General features: G+C 46.1%; 1 protein-coding gene across 3 annotated transcripts in view; it reads left to right on the top strand.

The window, feature by feature from the left end:
* The window catches only part of PLXNB1 (plexin B1), an 81,516-nt gene that overhangs the window by 41,737 nt on the left and 22,933 nt on the right, over positions 1-16,846 (top strand). For 2 of the 3 annotated variants that reach the window (XM_082060214.1, XM_082060212.1), the window contains exons 4-15: positions 4,202-4,384; positions 4,799-4,927; positions 6,602-6,702; positions 7,379-7,511; positions 8,158-8,314; positions 11,174-11,282; positions 11,376-11,484; positions 12,092-12,952; positions 13,358-13,483; positions 14,477-14,599; positions 15,509-15,602; positions 15,835-16,001. In XM_082060214.1, coding sequence (XP_081916340.1) covers positions 4,202-4,384; positions 4,799-4,927; positions 6,602-6,702; positions 7,379-7,511; positions 8,158-8,314; positions 11,174-11,282; positions 11,376-11,484; positions 12,092-12,952; positions 13,358-13,483; positions 14,477-14,599; positions 15,509-15,602; positions 15,835-16,001 — 2,292 coding nt within the window. The remainder of the gene's footprint in view (positions 1-4,201; positions 4,385-4,798; positions 4,928-6,601; positions 6,703-7,378; positions 7,512-8,157; positions 8,315-11,173; positions 11,283-11,375; positions 11,485-12,091; positions 12,953-13,357; positions 13,484-14,476; positions 14,600-15,508; positions 15,603-15,834; positions 16,002-16,846) is intronic. The other variant, XM_082060213.1, reaches the window with a different exon arrangement.

Below are 16,846 nucleotides of genomic sequence, written 5' to 3'. Positions count from 1 at the left end.
AAGCTGCAGTTCAGGTTGTTCTTTATCAGTATCTTCATCCCCTGGGCTGCACTGCAGGAAAGGAGAACATGCATGGGAAGGGGATTTAAGGGCTGTGCTGTGTCCCTGTCACTTATGGTGAGGTGCACCTCACAACAGGAACGAAAAAGAGCAGAAGCAAAAGCAAGCGTCAGCAAAATCTTAATTTCCTACAGACTGCGTTAGTGCTGCAGGTAGAACTTTTCCTGACCTGGCTCTTCTCTGTCTCCAGAGCTGTAAGAGTTCACAATCCTTTAAATTCTATGACAAAGGCACGATGGGATGTTGCAGGACAAAATGTGAACTGAAGTGGCTGTGACCCTGAATCCTTGCAGTGTGTCAGCCACGCTGGCTGGTGCTGCGATACAGGGGATGGTGACACAGACACTGTTCTCCCCGGGCGGTGCTGGCTGCGGTGTCCTGGCAGGAGGCTCTGTGGTTTTCACCGAGGGCGTTGCTAGTCCTTAGCAGAACAGCATGTTATCTTGTGTCCTCCTTCTTCATACAGAACAGGCTGTCCAGATAATTGCATCTTCCCAGCCTTGTGCTACAAAGAGCTACCACAGAGCTTTGGAAGTCTCCGGGTTTGGGCATGTGGTCCAAAACCAGTTTTAAAATTATGGTTTTCCTTTCAGTAGCTAAAGTTGACTGTAGAATACTTGTGGGAAGAGGGAAGGGTGAAGAGCAGACTTGGAGCAGGACAAATGTGAGGTCAGGAAGGGTACGTAAGAGTTGGGAAGCAAGAGGGTGCCCAGCTTGATGTTCTGCTTGTATTTCTTAGCTGTGTCCCTTGTGGGCCGCATGGAAGGGATTGTCACAGGTGCTTTTTAGGCTTGAGGGAGTTAAATCTCAGAATCCTTCATTTAAAATGATGTCGAGTCCCCCTGTACTGTTTGATCTGGTGGAGAAGTGGGTGCGCAGGGTGGGAGAAGAAACCCAGTTTCTGCAATGTGATCCGTGGTATGTGATCCCGGGGTCCCAGCTGCACGTTTTGGCACTAGTGAGCCGACTAAGTACTGCATCTTATTAACAAGTGTGTCCAATGATATGTAAATGTCCTAACAAAGTTTATCCGTCACCATTCGGTACGTGGTAGCGGTTGTCATTAAGATTGTATCTAACAGCACGTAGGGGTCCGTGCCAGCTCCAGCCCGCTCCATTCAGCGCCGCGTGGAAGCGGCTGTCAATGGACGTTTTATGCAGAAACAGTTTTAACTCGGTTTCAATGGTAGCAGCTTGTGCTGCATGTAAGGATAACACTAATTAATTTCACGTTTTTCTGCTTCCAAACCAGAAGGTATATGCCCTTTTCCCTACTTAGCGCTGCCTCCAATTTTCACTCCATCAGGAAAGGCTCAGACTGAGTTTTACAGTTCAAGACAAGCTCTTCAACTGGAAAGAAAACAAAAAGCTTGTTTTTATAAGAATTTCAGAATCTGTTTGTTCAGTTAGCTGGAGATCCATTAGCCTTGAGACACGGGAGGCTGCATAGATGCTGTTAGACAGTTGATAATTGGAAGTGTGAAATGTGTTTCTGCAAGGCTTGGCAGGGCTGCATATCTTCTGTGGGTGTAGTTTTCAAGGTGTGTAACTTGTCCTTTTGCACCGAGCTTTCAGTCGTCTTCTTACATAGACACAGATTTGTCCTGTTGTTGCAAAATTCACGGCAGGAGCTTCATCCTAACTTGCATCGCAGTAGGACACTGGATGATCCTTGGAGTGTATTTTCTGCTGCATCGCCAAGATGTTATTCACTGAAAACGATTCAGACAGCTTCTATGTAAATTTATATAAGCGCTTTATACAATTATCATGGTCTTAATCCTGTAGAAGGGACGCAGTTTCAGCTCCGGAGGCTGCGGGGAGGCTGTGCCAGTGCTGGGAGAGCTCGCACAGCTCACGTTGGTTGACGGTGGATAAATGTCATGTGTGAAACGACTTGCCCTTTGGAATCACACATAGGCAGCAGTGGTGCTGAGCACAACTGGGGCACAACTATTTCTGACTTGCATGCATTTTTTTTTAAGCAAACTTTGAAAAATCAGCCTCACTAGTGAGGTTGTGAGGCTCTAGAATTTGTCTGAATTGATACAAGGGTTGCGAAAGTTAAGTAGAATCCCATTCAGAATGAATATTTGATGCTTTTGGATATGGGAATTTAGCTGTGGCCCTCTTCCTGATAAATCTTATAGGAACTAGACAACCAGAGAAATAGAAACCTTTAAGTTACAAGGAGGTGGTTGAAAGAAGTTTAAGAATTGAGCAACAGAGCTAATAAGAAAAAGGTATTTGTCACTAAAAATTAATGACAGCTTAGAGTATGGTGAAAACTAAACAATCGTTAGAAGTTTAACCTCTTCTGAGGCTTTAAGTCAGAGCGTTACATCCAGTATGCAGAAAATCAGTTGAATTATTAATAGTACTTGAAGGGAAAAATAAAGCATCGGAATGAAAGTAGTGCCAGTCTAACTGGCAGCTTTTCCCATGTGGAACCACCGTGTCAAGCCTTGGTCCCCGTGAAGATAGCAACACATTGGAGAAGTCAATAGAGGTCAGCAGGTTAAATATATTTTACTCTGAGATTTCTGTAGACTTTGATCGCTTTAATTTCTCCACTTTTAGTTTCTTCACTTTTAGTTTCTCCAAGAACCAGCAAAGTATTAAATTTATATATATATACACACATGCATATATATATATATATATATACACACACTTTTAAGTATAAAAATAAATTTAAAAATAACTGAGAAATGGCAGAAGAAGGGAGGGAAAAGGGTCAGATTTTCCATGTGTTTGGGGAGGGATGCTGAGCAGATGCCTCAAGAATGCCACGCTGTGCCGTTATCGCCGACCCCGGCGCGGGCGGCTCCGTCGCCTGGTGCCGGGTGGTACCGCACAGCTCAGCGCTGCCAAGTGCAAAGCCCCGGACGTCAGACAGAAGGAATACGGACATCAGACAGAAGGAATACGTAACCCTGCTCACAAGGAGTGTAAATTCAACCGCATTGCCCGAGGCAAGAGAGGGAGCTGGAGTCAGCACGGGCTGCGCAGTTCCTGCCGCTGCTCCACGCGCAGCCTCCTAAGAGTATTGGAAAGGAGGGAGCAAATGTTATCCATAAGGGATTCCATGATGAAAATCGTTAGTTTGCACAAGTCATTGTTTGAAGACAAGCCACTCATCAGTTAAAAATGATGTTTTTAATAGTAATGGTTGATGAACAATCCTGCATTCGGTCTCCAAAAGGATACTGTAAAATTAAAGTGGGCACAGAACAAGGTGTCGAGAAAGATAAAGCAACAGAGGAACTACCCTGGACACAACTGGGTTTGTTACTTAGGAAAAAGATGAATCATAATGGAATATCTTCTTTCTACACATACAAATGGTCAGTGAGTTGGCAGCTTTCATTCTCTTTCATTTAGAATTCACTAAGTGGAGGTTTCGTGGAACTGGAAGGGATCTGAGTGGAACAGAGGGATGAGTGGTTTTGCACAGCTCCGTGGAGTTAATTTTCAGAAATTTCACAACATTCAGAAGAATTGAAGCCATGTGCAGAGCTGACTCTTGTTTTGACCGTTTGTGGGTCTCTGGTTGTGTGTGCTCCATGATTTCTGTGTGTAGTTATTCAGCTCTTTGGAGCAGGCTGTGCTCCACCCTGGCTTTATCTATGTCCTGATGCTTTGGGGTTCTACTTCAGGCTTACAATTTGTAGGTGATATAACAAAACCATGGTAATTGTTGGAGTTGATGCTTGTGACAATGTGGGTTTGCAGTGGAAGCAGGAATACTTCATTTTATTCTGAAAAATACAATTAATCATCTGCAAAGCTGTATCATGGCAGCATGTAGCCAGTAATGTGTTTTGGAGAACTTAAGAGTTTAGTAGAGTTTCGATGCATTTCGTTAGTGATGCTGAATGGACTTGCTGAAATGTCTGCAGGATCTTGTGAGGGCACAAAGCACCAACATACCTGAACTGATTATTAGAAGCTGGTTTTGTTGCTCTCAGTCAAAAAGCTTTGAGGGGTTCAAAGCTGAATTTGAACTGGGGCACCCATTTATGAAATTTGGGCGGAAGCAATGGCTGGAAGTGTTAAAGGTGCTAATGTTCCTTGTATCCTTTTGTTGTTGTTGTTGTTGTTGTTCTGATTTCCCTGTTCTTTCCGCTCCCCCAAAAAGGACACCCTGTACGCATACCCCTGTGGCTCTGACCACACTCCCAGCCCCATGGCCAGCCGGGTGCCCTTGGAAGCCACCCCCCTCCTGGAGAAAACAGAGGCCCGGCTGACAGCTGTGGCCGTGCACGTGGAAGATGGGCACACCATTGCTTTTCTGGGAGACAGCAGAGGGAGACTGCACAAGGTATGACCTGGATGTGACAGGACGCAAAGAGGATAAAACTAATCAGGGGTGCTCAGGTGGAAGGGGAAAAAAAGGCAATTTCTCTTGTCCCTGGGGAAATTAAGTTCCTTCTAAAGATCATTACTGTCAGCTGGTCTGTTCTCACACTGTATTCTCAACAATGCTGAGAATGTGAATGCCGCAAACAGTGGTCACCTGCACTAAGCCAGGGTCAGGGCTGGTGCGTCCTGTGTGGATACTGCAGGTATTGCCGGGCACACACTTCATGTGGCAGAAGTCACCGCGTTGAGATTTTGGTGAGAGGTTGAAATCCTGGCACACAGCCCTGGTTCCAACTCATTTCTGATGTTAGGATGGGTGCCCCCAACTCCTGCTGTGATATTTTCCCTGCGTACAACTGTGACTCTCTTGCAGGTGTACCTGGGAGCAATGGGAGATGCACACGTATACGCTTCTTTACCTATCCAGTTAAACAGCATGGTGAGTGGAGACCTGCTGTTTGACCAGAGGCAGGAGCACCTCTTTGTCATGACCCAGTCAATGGTAAGAGCAATAAAATCCCTTCCACACAAGAGCTGAAAGCATTTGAGGTCCAAACTACTGATGGGAATGGGGGGAGGCAGAGAAACTGTGTGTGTGCAGCTGAGCCTGTGCTGGGCAGCAGCTGATGCCAGCCTGGTTTACAGGGATGGGGACTGGCCTTTGGCACAAACTGGACAAGCCTTGTTGCCCTAAACCATGGCCTTCATGCTGTGTCCGTTTCCATAAGTCAGTCTGCATCAGCAGTGATGGAGGAATGTGAACCACAGGCTGTAAAATTCTGCTCTACTGGCATGAAGTCAAGGGGCTGCAAATTCCTGAGTTCCTCTGTGTTGAGCAGGAACTGTTTGGACAACAGTTTGCATCTCCATCTGAGCAGAAGGAGCCTTCTGGGTTTGCAGGTGATGTGACCTGTCTTGGTTTTGCAAAAGACTAAAGAGAAAATGGGAGGTTTTGTGTAACCGAAACTGTGGCACGTCTCCTGGTTTTAATCAGTTAAAAGATTAAGCTGTTCTCCTGTAGGTCTGTAATCTAAAAAAACAAATATGTGTGGGAAGCATCTTCAGATAGCAGAAGTGCACTCTGACCGGGTATATAATAACAGTCTTGCAGATGAAATCAAGCTGTATAAGGAACCATGTGAGACACCTTTCCCTCTTCTGCTTTCTGTAATTGTGTTTGTGCCCAGTTACAGCTGGAGGAGAAGAGGCATCACGATGCCTCAGGCTCTTGGGATATTGGTGTCTGCTGAGTAGAAAATCCAGCTATGGATACTTGATTTGAGAGGATTTGTGCAACACCACTCAAATCAGCTCCTTGAGCTGGAAAGAAAAGGATCCTCCTCGCAAAGGAAAAGCAGCCATTGAGTTACTCTGAAGGAAAGAACAAACAGCAAATGCTGGAAAACCTCTGCTTCCCTTCACCCCCCCCATGCACTTTGAGATCCTCAGAAATTTTATCGCACTTCAAAGGAGGAGTTGAAATCTGTGAGTGGAAGAAGATTAGGGAAATCTGAAATATATCCTTAACATTAATTGTTCTGTCAATTAAAAAAAATCCAAATTACTTCATGTACTTAGCAAAAGTAATAGGTCAGGGATTAGAAGTTGGTGTTTTAAAGTAACTGACAGTGTATTAGCAGATGAAAGAGAGGGCAAGAGGCTGAAGTCAGCAAGGATAGTAAGTTAAAGCAGAAGAGTTTTGCAAGTAAAACTTAACCCCAGACGGCAGAAGCTTTTTGTTCCACATTGATCAAAGCTTCTTGTTCTACTTGCAGTCAAAATGATGGCTCTGCCAGACAGAGCTGGGCAATAGGGCAGATGTTCAGAGACCTCAGCTGGAGCTACCATGTCCAGCTTCAGTCCCCTGCATGTCAAGAGAGATGATCTCCCATGACAGAGTCCAGACAAACAAAAAAGTGAATGGTATTCAGTCTGCTATTCCTTGATCCATTTTGTTAAAATACAGTTTTGTCACTACGTAAGGTCTCCTCCTTGCAAAAAGCGTCACAGATAACCCATTAATAGCAACACACTTTGCTCGCCTCGGTGCCTCCGTACAGCTGGACGGTTAGATGTCCTTTGCCGATATGTGAAATGGACATTCTGATGCAGGAGAAGCCTTAGACCTGGGGCCTGTGTCGCGTGCTGTGTTTTCACTGGTTTCTTCCTGTGGCAGGTGGCAAAGGTTCCCATAATGGAATGTTCCCTGTACTCGGACTGTGAATCCTGTCTGGCACTGAAGGATCCCTACTGTGGCTGGTGTGTCCTTCGGGGACGGTAAGACAGATCCCTGTTCACCTGCAAGGATTTTGGAGGGATAGTGCTTAGGGATTATCCCCACTTACTCTCTTCCTTATGTCTGTGTATGTCTGGATTTAATTTATTTTTAGTTCCTTTATAGGATATTCTCTCTAATGTACCGTTCCACGCTCTGCCTCCCTAAAGCACCAGCAGCAGTTGCACACGAGGGTATTTTCCCATTGCTTTTTGGGTCTTTGGTCACCACTCGTGATGCTCCCAGCCCGTGGATTTCAGCCTGGTTTTAGACTGACTGCAGCTCAAACTGCCTTTTGACAAGCATAGAGAAATTCTCTCTTCTTCTGGTGTCGCTCTCTGCTAGCACTATTTTACACTTCTTGCTCCCCTACTGATGTTGTGTAATGTGATGTCGTTTATTCCAGTGTGTCTGTCTGCTTGCTGGCTCTGTCTCTTTGCAGAATGCCATAGAAAATAGTTTATGACTCTTGAATCAACAAGCGCCTACTCATCTATATATTGGCAACAATTCATCCTCTTATTGAAGGTGATGGGAGGCTGGGACTTTTGTGGTTTGTGTAGCAGCTTCCCCATGGCTCTAGCAAGACTTCAGCCAGCCGGTGTTGGCTTGGAAGCCGAACGTGTCCTGCTGTGGCTGCACAGATCTCTCACGGGGCTTCTTGCTGTTTCCCTGCAGGTGCAGCCGCCGCTCCGAGTGCTTGCGGTCCAGGTTGAGTGAGCAGTGGCTCTGGAGCTTTAACTCTACCCAGCAGTGTCTGTCCGTCCAGTCACTGACTCCAGCCAATATCAGCAGAGAGGAAAAGAGAAATGTGAGTGGTGATGATCCTCTGATGATGCTCAAGAAGTGTAGAAAGTCCTCTGCGAACTCAGAGGAGTCACAAGTCTTGCTGTTGCTTCAGCCTTCAAGCCCGTGTTGTCTGCCTCACATAAGAGACTTTGGCTGTACCAGAAGATATTTGTTTTTTTTTTCCCCATAAAACTAAATGTCCTTGCCTGCTAAGACTTACTGGGTATTCTGGAGTATTTGACGGCTGCTCCTGTGGAGTCCCTCCTTGCTTTAGTATCTATAAGGTCCCCACATATGTGTTTTCAGTGTTTCTGACACTTGCTGTCAGGAAGATCTGGAAGGAGGTACCCAAAATTATGGCTTCAGTCTGGCATCTGAGAGCTGGGAGGAAAGGGAAGAAGGTGCTGCAGTGTTTTGAAGTCTGTCGTTATGTCAGGAGGTGGCAAGAAACCTGTCTTTTGCTGGAGACTTGAGCAAAGGGGGAAGTTGCCACATGCTTGGTGGATACCATTCAGAAAATTCTGAATGGAATAGTCAGTTTTAGGAGGCCTTATAAGAAAATAGATGTATGTGTAGATAACTACTTTTTTGGGGCTCTTTGAATTAGATGAAATAAAGAAGAATGTGTTAGAGGGCAAATTATTTACTGGATATTATTGAATTGGTAGGTATTTCTGGCTATCTCGGACTTACCTTCTCTGCGTGAGGAAGAATTCTACTCATGTTACTTTGAAGATTATGAAAGCCCAGCAGTTCTGACAGAGTCAGGAATCATGTGTCCTTCTCCAGATCCCAGCCAAGCACCAGCTCTGCCAACAGGAGCAGGTCAGTGAAATGCTTTAAATGAAGCACGATAGCTCTGATAACGTTGTTAGGAGAAAGCACGTTGTAGGTCCGTCACATTGCCAGGATTAACAGCCATGAATGTATCTGGTCTGTCAGCAGGTGTTCATTTCATTCTGTCATAATATCTGTTTGCTTTCTACTTGCATGTCACATACATCCTGTGCTATTTTGGGGTGTTGCCAAATTCCGATGCCAAATTCTGGCAGTTGGAAAGGAGATCCTGCTTGAAGGGTTGTATGCAAATCTGAACATGATCTGAAATGCAGTCTAGAGTGGTGGCTGGTTTGGCAGCTTTGTCATAAATCTGGAGAGAGAACTCTCTTAAATGCTGCTTTATTATTTAAATCAAACAAAATGCAAACCTTCCAAAGATCCACGTAGTAGTGGGAGAAGGAAGTTCATGTAAGGAAAGATGAGGCCCATGGTACTTAAAGTTAGAAATGAATCTGCAATGCGACATAATGTCAGAAAATACATAGTCAGCTTTCTATTACTGTGAACAATAAATAACTGGCTGAGTGTTGCTCTAACTGGCCACTCTAAAGAACCTGGAAAGTTCTTGGTTTATAGTCTTTGCATTGGATTTTATCCAACCTGTCAGTGTGAGCTCCAATGAGTTGATCTCTTCAAAGAGCTTGTTTGTCTGAAGTAAAAGGCAGGTCTCGGTTGGGAAACATTCCACACGATTCACCTGAACAGCTAAACAGCTTTTCCATGCAAGTCTGCACCTCTCTGATAGGTCTGAATTAATCTCCATGGACATAACATGACAGCAGAACGTGGCTAACACACTCATTCAGTCTCAGACTCATTAATTTTCAATATTATTTTATCTGTTGGCTTTCACGCTGCTTTAGTCCGGAACAAACCGACCAGGTCTCCATCCAGGGTGGTCAGGCACAGAGGGAAAGAGCTTCATGCACTGGCAGGCAGAGCGGCAGGATTGGCTTCCCTGGTTAGTTCTGCAAACGTGGGCCTGAGTTTAAGCACAGTTGTAAAAAGTCATCGTAGATAAAGCCACAGTCTAATTCTTCTTTTTCCACGCTTCAGATACTCTTCTTGACTCCTTCGTAAGTCAGTCTTGCTTTTATTTCAAGACTTCATAGATGCTTCACCTGCATTATTTTCATATTGCTCTGAGGCTTAACGAATTGCTTCTGGTTTCTAGCCTAAACCTGCTCATGGATGGTTTGTCCGTTTGATCTATTTGTGTTGTCCTTTTGCTTCCACAGCTCTTCTCCCACTCAGTGAACTATATCCAGGCATTCTTAGCACAGAGTTTTGCTGTGTTAGATGTGCCAATTTTTAATTTGTGTTCTTTTGTTACCCAGACTTCCTCTCTCCTTCGCTGTGTTGCTGGTCCTTCTTTGCACAGCTTTTGTGTTCTGCTAAGATGAATTTCAAGCTAGTAACCACAATCATACACTGTTTTCTAAATGAGGTCTCCTCCGAGCCTTAGATATTGGCACTTTCCTATTCCTACTTATAATACTTTTCCAAGCTCACTAAAATATTTGCCTTTTTTAGCTCTGTTTTGAAGGTTACATACCAGCTCATCTGTCACTTTAAGCTGATGAGTTCCAAACTGATAGTAGAAACTCTTGCTCTCAATTTGCAAGTGCTCGACCTCATCTTCTGTACTGTTGAGCAGCATTATTGGCAGTCATGGGAAATAATGGCCTTTTTGGAGACAGGAATATTTATAAATATGGTGTCATAACCCTGAAATCCTGGGAGGTGTTAGCCCTTTCACCACTGCCAAATGCACTGCCTCTGTGACAGTGATGGGAGCTGGCAGTACCGCGGTCACTCCTGCCTCCAGCTGCATATGATACCCTTATTTTCTCCTAATGGGTTTGCATACACACCTCATCAGCAGCTATTTTACTCGCATGCTGCTTTACTTGTCATCCTTTCAGGAAGCCAGCTTAGGCCTGACTGATCCTCCAGACATGTGAATGGTTTTGTTGTGAATACAGCTAGCTTGCAAGAGGAGGTCTGATTTCTGTGAGAGGAACGATAGACGAGCTTCTTGTTACTTATTTTTTGGTTTTTAGCAAACTGCATCGGAGAAATTGCAGCTCCTGGGTTTGAGCAGAGCATGTAATATGTTTCTGTTATTTGGAGAGTTAATGCCCAACTCTAGGGTTAGGGGCATTTTTCTGGAACAAGATTAATTAGCTGTTTTAATACTGTCATATGCAAAATATCTCCTTCAGGCTCATGCTTTCAGCAGTAGTAAGTTTTGACCATCCCTGCAGTTATTTGGTCTATTAGAAAACAGTGACAGTCTCTTCCCAAAGAGAACTGGGCTGTCCTGAGGCTTATAGTTGGCAGAGATGTGGATTTAAAGCAGGTGAGCCTTCAGTCATTGCAAGTGAGATTACAAGTCTGGTAAACCTCTTCACTGACTCACCACTTAGTCTGGACATAGAATAAAGCTCTCGAGGTGAAGGCAGTATGTGAAGGGCACGTCAGTTCTGAGGGTTTGGTTTTCCCTTGGAAGACAAAGGAAGACAATCATCTTTGAGCCTAGAATGTTATATCTTCCTCTAATACAGTGGATGACAGTGGAATTATAGCAGATATAGATGGAGGGATCTTCAGACTAGTCTTCCTGCCCATGGGTTGGCAAGAACTGTCATCAACTACTCCTGACAAACTTGTCCAACCTGTTTTTAGTGTCCGTAGGATAATCCAGTGATTGAGATGCTAGAAACATGGTAGGAAATCCATCCCCGTGTTTGACAGTGTCTTTCCTAAAAATGCTGTGTCTCTTAACAGCACAGCGGACTTAGAGTTGCTCCATTGCTAAGAAATCTTTATTTTCATTTTCAGATCATGTCACCATAAAGCTCGTAGTGCGTTTCCATGACATCTTCATTGCTTCCGTGGACTTCTCTTTCTATGACTGTGCTGCAGTGGCCCTGCTGTGGAAATCGGCACCGTGAGCACCTGCTTTTTCTTGTCTGTAGGTACAGGGAGGGTGGCTGTCCCTGCCTGGGTCATCCCAGCAGCTGCTTTTCTATCGTTGTTCCAGGTGCCAGAAGTGTGTGAGCAGTCTCTGGGGATGTAACTGGTGCATCCAGCAGCACCTCTGCACCCACAAGGCAGCCTGTGAGGAAGGAACCATTATCTACAACGAAAGGGTGAGTCTCCTACTCAGTCCTAGTGCCATGTGCCTCAGTGAGTCAGATCTATTCTCGGGTAAAACAGCAGCTGTCAGTCACATCAAGCACAGAGTGAGCTGCTGGAGCAAAGCCGCCCCTCGGAGCCACACAAGGCTCCGCGTGCCTGGTGTTACAAGACCTTGCTGGGTTTCTGGGCAAGTAGAGGCCATCAGTTGAAGCAGGTCACCTTCCTCCTCGGTTATCCAGCCTGGGTGTTCAAAGTGAGGAACAAGAGCAAGCTGGCAGGGATGCTGCAAGTGGGGAGGTAAAAAAGATGCCCAGTTTGATGCCCGGTTTTGCTGCCACAGATGGTCTTGCAGTTTTGTGGGGGTCGAAGGGAGGCAGACTTCCCTTGGAGTACAGGCATCTTTGGGAAGAGGGGATGTTGCTGGATCTTCTGCACCGTGAAAACTCCTCAGTCCTGTCCCAAGACAAGGCAACATGAGATGGGAGCTCTTATTGAAATCCAGAGGGTGAAGCAGCTTTTTGTGAACAATGCTATGAGAAGAAATATAGAGTATTTTTCTGCTTGGGCTTTATTCTGTTTTGTGTCTTTTTCTTACCCTACCATGTTGTTTTTCTCTAGGCCCAGATCCCAGCCTCCAGAGTGTTTCCTTCCTCAGCAGCTCCCCTCACCAAGTCCTCTACCACAGCCCCAACCGCAGCCACCAAACCCATCACCCCCCTGGTGCATGTGGTACCAAGCACTGTGCCCCCCACACAGCCCAGCCACATCACCTTCTCCGCAGCCTCAGATACGACAACCAAGCCTACAGAAACCCTCAGCTACACATACTTGACTCTCTCAACTGAAGCAGCCTCTCTCCAGGCTGTCACAGAACCACCCCTGCCACCACCAGCAGATAAACCTGCTGTCACTGTGCCAGAGACAACTTCTCCCCCTGCATTTGTCCTCACCAGCCCATCCAAAAACGTGGATCATGCAGCCTTACCCACCGACGGACCGGCCACAGCCCAGGAGCCGCAGCACACCGAGCCCCCCACCACCCCGACTGGTGGTCCTCTGCACACAACTGCCGCACCAGTAACACCTTTCCCTCCTGTCACCGGTTTCAAGTGGCCTCTGAGTTCTTTTCCTACCACAGAGGTGCTGACATCTGCCGTCCCATCTCCCCAAACCCCCAGCCAGGTGCCGGGGGGCCCCGCTGCCTCTGATGAGTCTCCCAGGTTGCTGGGAACTGAACGATCTGCTTCAGAGCTCCCACCATCAGCTCCCCCAGACTGGCTGCTGGGGGAAGGCACCGAGCTCCAGGACACGGAGGACTGGATGGATTTGCTGCAGGCTGAGAATGACACATCCCTCTTCTCTGCTTCTACTCTTCTGTCGGGTGATGGCGATTCTTCCGAGAGGGATATCCCTGACTTTCCCAGGATCCTCCACCCTGACCTCGACTATCAGTATGATGCCCTTGAGTTTTGGGAGGAGGTAAGTTGCTGGGCTTTGCAATCCACACTCTAAGGCGGTAACACTTTGAAATTTTGATACAGATTGCTGATCTAATATTTCAGCACACAGGAGAAGGTTGTGCCCTCTGACAGTGTAGAAGCTGACTGCTGTAATGTGTGGGGTGAGAAGTGGCAGCCTGCGGAATAAAAACGTGTGCGAGGTTCCCAGGTGTAAAGGTGGCAGCTGCTGTGATGTCCAACATATTCACAGCTTTCTGCTGCTGAACTTGGGCTCTCACATTGCTTTCTTGTAACTTCATGGTAAAGAAGCACCGTTGTGTCTTCATTCTGGCCGGGTTTGTTTCTCTGGTGGCATGTTAAGCTTTGATTCCCTGTGTCAGAGCCATGGAGGTCTCTTTCTCTAAAGACCTGTGTTTGTTTCCAGAACGAAGAGCTTAGTTGGGGTCCAGATGCATGTCCCTGTGTGCAGGGAATCCAGGGATCTTCTCTGTTTCCCGTCAACGTGGCGAGGAAGATAACCCTGCTGGGAAAGAACTTCCACCTCTATCAGGTAGTCAGCTCAATGTCATCAACATTGAGAAACTGTATTAATGCAGAGCACTGGACTGCTAAAAATATGTTTAGTTGTGGCTCTGCCAAAGTTTCTCCTGCTTACAGAAACATTTAGAGGAATGACCTACTTCTGTGAAGAAGGAATTACATAGCTGGATTTATTGGTGGGTAGGAGGTCACGCAGAGAAAGGGAGCGTACAGGTGTGCCCCAACCTGCTGGAGAAGATCTGCATGCCTTTGGATTAAGTTGCACCTGTGCTGCACCATAGATGGTAGTTCTTGGAATAACGTCCTGCTGAATCTCTGCTGATTGTTTTTGTCTCCATAAGCGAAAGATAAGCCATCCATTCCCTTTCCTTTCTGGCGTGCTCATGCTAATGTGGCTATTCCTGTCATACCTGAAACTTCTGCAATGGGAAAACCACCCTTGAAAGCTATGTTTCTTGGGTGTGCCTCTGATAAAAAATTCTTTGCTTCTCGAGACAGAGAACTGATTTAGTTATCTTTCACAAACAATCTCCTCAGAACATGCAGCCCACAGACTAATTGTTAGTGTATATGTTAAACCTGATATACTGCACTGCTCAGAGGAGCAGAGCTGGTTACATATGCATATTCATATTTTTTACAGGAAGTATCTAAGCAATTCAGTGGTAGAAGATTTACAGGAGAGAGAGAAGAAAAATACACTTGGTGTTTTTTGATGGGCACTGCCTTAATCTGTGTGCTCCACTCTTCCAAGCGGGTGTTTCACAGAGATGTACAGGCAGAACTTCACAGTACCACTGGTTTTTCTTTAATTCCTCCTCCTGAGCTGAGTTGTCCCCACACTGACATCCACGTACTCCCTTCTGGGTGTTTTGTTTTGTGTTGCTTTACCTTTCATACGTGGAGACAGTGACAGCATAGAGAGCCCTTGAATATAACGTAGAGTTGGCATAAAGAAGCTCTATCCAGGTGAGAAGTGGTGCCACAAGTATTTTCTCTGCAGGACCAGCACTGGGACTATGAGTGTGTCCTGAATTTGGAGGGGAGGACAGTGGTGATGGACGCTTATGTGGAAGGAGAAGAAACAAACCAGTCCCTCTGTTATATCACCTGCCAGATGAACCAGGTGAGTACTTAGAATACGATGCCATTTCAGAGTTCACACTGGTAATGGTTTTGCTCAGCAACACAGCTGGCTGGAGAGCAAACCCTTTGACAAAAAGAGCATATTTTGCAAAAATATTTGTAGAATATTTAGCACTGTGGGGGCCTCATCTGTGATGCTCCTGCCTGGCGATGTTGGTGTCTTCAGCTTGCACAAGGATTGTACAGTCTGAGCTGCACAACCTGTTGCTGCATTTGTTGTAGCACAGGATGATGCTGTCCCCAAGTCACTGCTCATCGCCAGGACGGTGCCATTTCTGCTTTAGCTTGAGGCACTGTTGTCCATGGTTCTCTGGATCGTGACTTCTTTTGTGATGGTGGTTCTTCCGTGAAAAGAAAAATGCTATAAATACAGTTTTGTTCTTAGCAGTGGAAACTAGCCTGTGGGTTGGGAGATTAACAGGCAAAACAGCCACGTACATTTCAGGATGATGCGTAGATTTTCCTTAGGGCAAGATTTGCAAGCAGAGGTGATATTTTTAGTTCACAAACTCATATAGTTAAGGGAAAGGAACAACATAAGGCAGTTTTCTGAGCAGATGGCTTGCAGATAGGAATTAGCCATTTGGAAATGCAGTTAGGAAGTTAGACAAGTATCATCATGAGCACACGTTTGTTCTCAATGTTCACCCTCATGAACCAACGCCTGCTGAAGCCTGCTGCTCTTTCTGGAGCGCAATTGTGACTGCATGAACCAGCAAAGTCAGGTCTGTGCTGCCGCTGCCTCAGCTAACGCTGCCCTGTCTGCATTCCCAGGGAGCTCCATATAGGCTGTATGTGCCAATGCAGGATGGTGCTGATGTTTTTTGCATATCCAGCTGGCTTGTTTGTGTCTCTGAGTCCTTTTTCTTGGTCGTCTTTGTCTTTGCAGTACAGTTACACAGCGCCTCAACTCGAATTCAACGCTGTGGTGTTCGTGCAGAGGCGGCGACACCTTCGAGTGGACAGTGCTGCAGATCTTCACGGTAGGAGCACAACACCTCCCCAGCAGAAAGGCAGCAAATGAGGTGGAAGAGAACTGAGAAATCCTCGAATGAGTCCTACCACAGGGAAACTAAGGAAAACATACAGCCTCATTCTTGCTGCTTGTCACAGGGGAGGGAGGAGGAGAGGGTTCTGTGCAAGATGCCAAGTTGCTGGATTATTCTGTGCCCTAGGGGATGTTTGCAGACGCCTCTGAATTTTTCTCCTTTGCAGTGACTTTTTACAACTGCTCGGTGGGACACGCTGATTGTAGCCGCTGCCAAACAGCTGACTCAAAGTACAACTGTGTGTGGTGTGGAGGTGACAACCCCAGCTGTATCTTCAGGGGCTCCTGCAAGGAGGAGATAGAAGACCTGTGTCCAGCACCTCTCATTCACTCTGTGAGTAACTTACTCGCTAGTGTACTGCACCAGGGGCAAGGAGGGCTCCGTTCTCCACTTGAAATCAAAGGGCTGTGAACTCAGAGCACGAACAGTGCAGCTCAATAATACGTTGGCCATTTGAAGAGCAAGTTACTCCTGTTCTCCTGTGATCCCTCAGCATTGTGAGGATGCTAGACTTTCGTGCTGGGTTTTCAGTTTGTTGATAGAGAACAGTGGAGAAAGATGCATTTTTATCTCACGCGAGCTGAAAACTGGCACTTCAGAAGGAGCAGAATCATTCAGGAGCTGGGAAGGGGTCCACAGATTGGATCCTCCAACTGTCCTGAGCCAGAACCTGAAACGGGTTGGCCTAACCGTACCTGGGCCTAAGGAGGGCAAAACCTAATGAAATCAGCACAGCAAGAATAGTAAAGATATGACAGGTTACTCAAATTAATTATTTTTGTCTGTTTATTTTAAATGTTTCTTGCTAACTGCCACATGACCAGTGTCTGTAGCCATGTGTCCCTTTTGCTGTCAGCTTGTCCTCCCTCTGGTGGCACACAACATCCATGTGCTGCATCTTGTCTTAGTTTATCTTGGACGCTGCTCAGGGACAGAGCTTTGACGTTTGTGCAGCATGCGATTCATTGTCGTACTGATGCTGAGGGGGGAATGGTGCTTGCTGCTTCAACACTGGTAACATGTATTGGCTTGTGCATCCCCACTCTTCAGCAGAAATGCCCTGTGGAGTGGTCAGCATGTTGATGAGAAGGCCTTAGAAGTCTATAGTGGATTATCTCTCCTGGGGGGGACCACTGGCAACAGTGAGGTATGGGAAAGAGAGCTCTGACTGCAATGTT

Source organism: Streptopelia decaocto (genome assembly GCF_964273445.1).
Source record: "Streptopelia decaocto genome assembly, chromosome: 8".
In the NCBI taxonomy this organism is placed as follows: domain Eukaryota; kingdom Metazoa; phylum Chordata; class Aves; order Columbiformes; family Columbidae; genus Streptopelia; species Streptopelia decaocto.
Note: the sequence above shows the minus strand (reverse complement) of the source record. Positions and strands in the feature narration are given on the sequence as shown.